The sequence below is a fragment of the Salvelinus sp. IW2-2015 genome, linkage group LG9, assembly GCF_002910315.2.
Source record: "Salvelinus sp. IW2-2015 linkage group LG9, ASM291031v2, whole genome shotgun sequence".
Lineage (NCBI taxonomy): Eukaryota > Metazoa > Chordata > Actinopteri > Salmoniformes > Salmonidae > Salvelinus > Salvelinus sp. IW2-2015.
The window spans coordinates 30,199,801-30,207,253 of NC_036849.1; the positions used below are offsets into that span (position 1 = coordinate 30,199,801).

General features: G+C 39.7%; 1 protein-coding gene across 1 annotated transcript in view; it reads left to right on the forward strand.

Annotated features, from left to right (window-relative positions):
* Positions 1 to 4,552: 4,552 nt before the first annotated feature.
* Positions 4,553 to 7,453, forward strand: part of LOC111968929 (transcription factor E2F2) — a 20,338-nt gene continuing 17,437 nt past the window's right edge. The window contains 1 exon segment of the mRNA XM_070445256.1: positions 4,553 to 5,343. Coding sequence (XP_070301357.1) covers positions 5,077 to 5,343 — 267 coding nt within the window. The 5' untranslated portion in view covers positions 4,553 to 5,076.

Consider the following 7,453-nt stretch of genomic DNA (forward strand, 5'->3'; position numbering starts at 1 on the left):
TCAATATGTCTGGCTGTTGCAGAACCTCCTGAGATGATCAAAGGACTTCAATGGAAGACGGGCAGTGATGTAATATTTGGAGACAAAGAGATCTCTCCTAAATACAAGGAGTGTGTGCACAATACACTGTGCTGTACATTTAATGTGTCTAATCAGGTTCAATATTTGAATGTAGAAGTAATAATTATCTGTCTCTTTGTCACGACTCCCACCGAAGGGGGCTCCTCTTCCTGTTCGGGCGGCGCTCGGCGGTCATCGTCACCGGCCTACTAGCTGCCACCGATCCCTTCTCCCTTTTCTGTTGGTTTTGTCTTATTGGTTACACCTGTTTCTTGTTTAGGTTTTAGTTGGGTTTTGTGCGGGCTTATTTCCTCTGTTCGTGTTTGTGGTTGTGCGATTTTCTTGTTTTTCTCCGGACTGGTTGGGTCCTGTTTTTGGGTCGGTCTTTGTTATGCGCCTGGTGTTTTGGCGTGACCGTTTTCCTGCGCCGGAATAAAAAAACTATTGTCCTTTACCCTCTTTTCCCTGCGCCTGACTCCGCACCCACTACTCATAGAAGTGCGCTACAGAAGCCCACACCAAAAATGGAGTCTTAGGCTTGTGTGCGGCTGCTCGGCCATGGAAACCCATTTCATGAAGCTCCAGACAAACAGTTATTGTGGTGATGTTGCTTCCAGAGGAAGTTTGGAACTCGGTAGTGAGTGTTGCAACTGAGGACAGACGATTTTTACACGCTTCAGCACTCGGCAGTCCCGTTCTGTGAGCTTGTGTGGCTTATCACTTCACGGTTAAGCCGTTGTTGCTCCTAGACGTTTCCACTTCACAATAACAACACTTACAGTTGACCGGGCAGATCTACCAGGGCAGAAATTTGATAAACTGACTTGTTGGAAAGGTGGTGTCCTATGACAGTGCCACGTTGAAAGTCACTGAGCTCTTCAGTAAGGCCATTCTACTGCCAATGTTTGTCTATGGAGATTGCATGGCTGTGTTCTCTATTATATAGACCTGTCAGCAACGGGTGTGGCTGAAATAGCAGAATCCACTCATTTGAAGGGGTGTCCACATGTTCCCCTTGCTGCTCTGTAGGCAAGCACCAGGGTCTTGAAGAGGATACGAGCTTCGACTGGAATTCAGTGGAGTGTGCGGAGGAACGGGGTGACATGGGAAAACTTGGGAAGGTTGAACACCATGGGGAACCCAGCCAACAGCGTGTTGCAGTAGTCCAGACGGGAGATGACTAGTGTCTGGACCTGTGCCACTTCCTGTGGGATGTAGAGTCGTACTCTACGGATGTTGTAGAGCATGAACCTGAAAGAGCGAGTCACTGCTTTGATGTTTGCAGAGAACCACAGGATTTTGTCCACGGTCACGCCAGGGTTCTTAGTTATGAATTTGAAAAACATATTTTATGCAAAAATTTATTATTTTTCTTAGATTTAGATTTCAGGGAGTATTTCATTGTACATTTACAGTGAATTACTGGCAACAGTGTGTGCTCCTGTAATGTCAGATTACAGTAGGCCCATTTAAATACAGCTATATGCTCTATTGTATTAGTACAGGACTGTTTTCTAGCTATAAAACATATTCATTATGACATTACAGCATTGCAGGCACAAAACATGCAGTACTTTACCGTGTGCATCACAGTCAGGATTAGCCTGGTATCGTTCCACTCCTTAACAGATATTTGCCATGCTAAACATATTACAAGTAGTGCAATGTTCGCAAAAACAGGTTATGGATGTGAACAAGGCAAAAGTAACTAATAATCTTGTTTCAAATAAATAGACAACAATCATTTTTTCACCTCTTCCATACTCACTTTACAAAATTCAAAATTACAGTGCTTGTCTTTCATAATTTTGTTAGTTATACTTGAATGTGTGGTGTCGGCGGTTGTTGCTGGCATGTCATGCCTAAATTTGCTAATCTGTCTAGCGTTACTCCAGCTTCTGTCTCTCCTGCTCCACTCGGGTTATGTCATAAGCCTCCTTGTACACTAGCCTGTCTCCTTTGTGCTCCTCATTGTAATAGATGTGCTCAGTCTTCTTCTGGTATCGGTCTTTAACCGTGTCGTTCACCCAGAGAATCAGCTCTTCTCCTTCTTGGGCCTCTTCGTTTCCTTTCTCCCCTTGGAGGTCCGTACCTTCTTCCTCGTTAACACACATTTGTAACCTGTTAACATACATTTGTAACCTGTTAACATACATTTGTAACCTGTTAACATACATTTGTAACCTGTTAACATACATTTGTAACCTGTTAACACACATTTGTAACCTGTTAACACACATTTGTGATCTGTTAAATGAGAAGAAACAGATGGGCCTATATACATTTTATAAAAAACTAAGCAGCAACCAAATGTGAATGAAAAATGTGTAACAGGTAACACATGTGCGTTAACAGGTTACAAATGTGTGTTAACAGGTAACAAATGTGTTACAAATTTGTCACAAACTAAGCAGCAACCAAAACTAAACAAAATTTAAAGGGTTACAAATGTGTCTTACAAAATACAAATCTCCCAGGGAAAAAAAGACATGCATTATGTATAGTTTATACCATCTTATAAAATATGTCCTGGACCCTATGAAAATCTATGAGTCTCTCACATCTTACTCTTGTTTATTCCTGTTTGTTTACAAGGACAGTTGTTGAATTTGCATAAGACACAAATAAACAGTTCTGTAGATAGTATCACTCTTTATCGTTGCAGTGCTTTGGGCTATTGCTGTGTAGATACAATTCCTCACCGAGCCACAAGATGGGGATATTTGCATGATATGTCAATAAATGCCGTAGATTTCCATAACTACAAGACCTCCAGTCTCTCTATATATATATGAGTGTTATCAGACATACATACTGCTAGTGAATGAGATATAGATACTGTGGGTTAACTGCCTTGTTCAGGAGCAGAACGACAGATTTTTACCTTGTCAGCTCGGGGATTCAATCTAGCAACCTTTTGGTTATTGGCCCAACACTCTAACCACCAACCACCCCATAGACATACTGCTAGTGAATGAGATATTTTTTATCCTTTATTTAACTAGGCAAGTCAGTTAAGAACAAATTCTTATTTTCAATGACGGCCTACCGGGGAACAGTGGGTTAACTGCCTTGTTGGTTATTGGCCCAACGCTCTAACCACTAGACTACCTGCCGCCCCATATACATACTGCTAGTGAATGAGAAAAAGATTCTGATAGTGAATGAGATCTACATTCTGCTAGTGAATAAGACCAGCTCTAGATAGATAAACCAATCAGGAAAAACAATGTTTAATAGGAGTGCTGTACATGCATTTTTTTAATTAAAATGTAGCATGAATTCATATGAGCCTGAGAGACATGAGAGAGCAGCAAACGGTTGCTTTTTTTGGCTTTGTAACAAATGACATTATAAAAGTAATCAGGTCAACTGCATAGTATTGGCACTTGCTTGACAACATGCGTTTGTCTCTGTTTATTTCGACCCCATTGTGGGAGGTATTTCATCTTGATAGGGCAAAAGCAAATAGGTGCAAACACAGAAACAGATTAACAGACCTTCACTTTGCAGTGAGCAAACAATCATGCCTGCTGACTAAATCACACAAACACACACACACACACACACACACACACACACACACACACACACACACACACACACACAAAAACATCTCTCCCTGGGTAACATTTCAATACAACACATACACCAAAGACCTACAGATGTGTATAATATAATTGTTACATTTACATTATATTATAGTAATTTAGCAGACACTCGTATCCAGAACGACTTACAGTTAGTGTATTCATATTACAGTAAGATAGCTAGATGAGACAACATAGTCGTAGAAAGTACATTTTTCCTCAATAAAGACGTTATCAGCAGTCAGTGGCTGGTAGGAAAAGGACAAGTGTTTTTTTCTTTTCTTCGTATCTTGAATAATGGTGGTTCTGCTCCAGTTGACCATATAGCCCATGGCTTCTAGTTTCTCTGCATGCATGGGAAAGTCACTGCAGGGTGTTTGCCAACTGCAGCAAGCTGAATGTTTATTATTATTATTTTTTAACCTTTATTTAACTAGGCAAGTCAGTTAAAAGAACAAATTCTTATTTACAATGACGGTCTACCAAAAGGGAAAAGGCCTCCTTCGGGGACGGGGGCCTGGGATTAAAAATAAAAATAAATTCAATAAAAATATAGGACAAAAGTTATTGTGCTCTACTCTATAGTGGAAATAAAATAATATATAGATGTGTTTTTGTGCTCATGATATCATGCTGCTTATCAGTAAGTGTTATAAAAACATGTTATTGTTCAAATTTAAGTTTCGAAATTGGTAACTTTGCCTTCAAAATGACACGCTGTTCCTTTAAGGCTGGGCAAGACCCGCGCCAACTGTTTTATGCTAAATATACATCATATATACGGAATGTAACAATCGCAATGTGCTCTGGACCAATCAAAGACGAGCTCTAACCGCGGGAGATCCAAATTTCGCGGGACGTAATTTGGCGCTAAAAAAGCAGTTCTTCCGAGCTCCAAGTCCCTTGTATATAAAATTAAGCTTTTTAGCTGGACAGTGAACCCGATAGTAGCAATATCTCCTCTCCTGAAAATCTGAAGAATCCTTCTAAATTTTGTCTTTTCTGGAGGAATCTGCATCTCAAGACGTAAACTTAAAAGTTTGCTCATACTATACTTGCAAATATCGGGACTACTTGTTGTTTATTATTTATTATAATTAGACAAAGTTTACGTTTCCTCTACTGGACAAAGGATAATATCGGTTGCAAAGCTACAAAATTGGTTTCATTGAAAATATTCAAGCAAAGGACACCTCTGGTGCATATTTCACTTGTGAATTTTGCACATTATTAACTAAATAACCTTTTTATGAACTTATTTGGACTTTTATCAAGCTAGCTACAAATTGAGAAATAACGTTTCCAGTTCGTATCGGAAAGACCACAACTCCTCATTCACTGTCCTGAATACAGATTACTGGAATCTTCGTGCTTTGCTAGCTAAACATATTTATTTTAAACAGTCGTTATTTTTTTATTTACTAAAATGATGCGGATGCCTAAAGGCGTTTCTCCTGCGTCTAGTCGAGGTGCTGTAGGGGGACTGTCGTGTTCGCAGAATAAAGTTTTGTCCGGAGTGAAGACCGAGTTCTTCAGCACCGGGTTACCCAGTCCACCGATTAACTCGGTACCGGCTGGATACTTTACCCAAATATGCAACACGACAGCGGCCGAACAAAGGGCGAACTGCTTGTATGCAACCCCCCATGGACCCGAAGCTAAACCCATCAGATCATCCTCCGGCCGTCTCCCGGTAAGACTTCATAAACAAAGGATGATGCAACTTCCACCAATCGATATAACAGTTAGCCATCCACTAGATAATTAACGTTACTAACAATGTGTCATAATATATGGGCAAAATATTTCCAAGTTCCAATGGCATGCATATATTTATAGGAGTTGTGCAGTGCTTGACATTTAAAAAGTGTTGGACATTATCAGACAACGTCACCGAAGTAGTGTGCACTTTGTGTCAATGAAAGGGGTTGTCATTTTTTTGCCCAGTTTGAGAAACGAGCTTGAGTCGGTGACATTTCTCCCGCAGCCCAGCTGTATTAACTCACAGAGGGTTGGGGGTGTTGAGAGTGTTTGGGGGGCCATCAGTGGGGGGTTAGCCAGGACTGAGGCTATCACTGAATTCAACAATGACCGTTGCTAATTTCACCCCTATTTGGAGAGGGAGATGTCTCATTCTAAATGTCCATTTATTGTTAAATAAATGTAGAAAATGCTCCACCTGGACAGGGAACATATTTACTAATGCCCATCCAAGCAATACCAGTCATTTGCCCAAAATGCTATCTAGCTTAACACCTTGTTTAGCCATAGCCCCCAGCTGTCACTAACCAAACCATAACCTCACCTTGATTAACCAAACCATAACGTCACCTTGTCTGAATTGTTCCTGCCTACCTTACAGGTCACAGCTGGACATTCATTTACTTTTCTTGGGAGTTGACATCATTATTTTATGTTCAAGAGAGGAAGCCCTGAAGTCACACACACTCACACAGTCTTGTACAGCTAACCCTGCAGGGACACACAATTCAGTCCCATTCAAAATCCTTTTTTCCCTAACCCCTAAACCAAACCCGTACTCTTACCCTAACCCTGACCTTAACCCAAAAACCTAACCCTAGCTCCTAACCCTAAACCTAGAAATAGCATTTGACCTTGTGGGGAACAACAAAATGTCCCCATTTGGTCAAATCTTTGTTTGTTTACTATTCTTGTTGGGACTTCTGGTCCACACAAGAATAATGAAACACATCCACACGCACACACACGTAGTAGTAGTAGTAGTAATGATGGTGATAGTAGTAGTAGTAATGGTGATTGTAGTAGTAGTAGTAGTAATGATGGTGCTAGTAGTAGTATGAGTAGTAGTAATGGTGGTAGTAGTAGTAGTAATGGTGATTGTAGTAGTAGTAGTAATGGCAATTGCAGTAGTAGTAGTACTAGTAGTAATGGTGATAGTAGTAGTAGTAGTGATCGTGGTAGTAGTAGTAATGGTGATTGTAGTAGTAGTAGTAATGGTGATGATATAGTAGTAGTATAGTAGTAATGGTGATTGTAGTAGTAGTAGTAGTAGTAGGAATGGTGATAGTATAGTAGTAGTAGTAGTAATGGGGATGTAGTAGTAGTAGTAGTAGTAAGGTGATTGTAGTAGTAGTAGTAGTAGTATAATGTGATTGTAGTAGTAGTAGTAGTAAAGTAATGGTGATTGTAGTAGTAAGTAATGGTGATTGTAGTAGTAGTAATGTATTGTAGTAGTAGTTGTAGTAATGGTGATGTAGTAGTAGTAGTAGTAATGGTGAATTGTAGTAGTAGTAATGGTGATTGTAGTAGTAGTAATGGTGATTGTGTAGTAGTAGTAGTAGTAATGGGTGATTGTAGTAGTAGTAGTAGTAGTATAGTAATGATGGTGATAGTAGTAGTATGAGTAGTAGTAATGGTGATTGTAGTAGTAGTAGTAATGGTTGCAGTAGTAGTAGTTAGTAGTAATGGTGATAGTAGTAGTAGTAGTAGTAATGGTGATTGTAGTAGTAGTAGTAGTAGTAGTAGTAATGGTGATTGTAGTAGTAGTAGTAAAATGGTGATTGTAGTAGTAGTAGTAATGGGGATTGTAGTAGTAGTAGTAGTAGTAGTAGTAGTAATGGTGATTGTAGTAGTAGTAGTAGTAATGGTGATTGTAGTAGTATTAGTAGTAATGGTGATTGTAGTAGTAGTTAGTAGTAATGGTGATTGTAGTAGTGTAGTAGTAGTAATGGTGATTGTAGTAGTAGTAGTAGTAGTGAGTAGATTGTAGTAGTAGTAATGGTGATTGTAGTAGTAGTAGTAATTGTAGTGAGTAGTAGTGT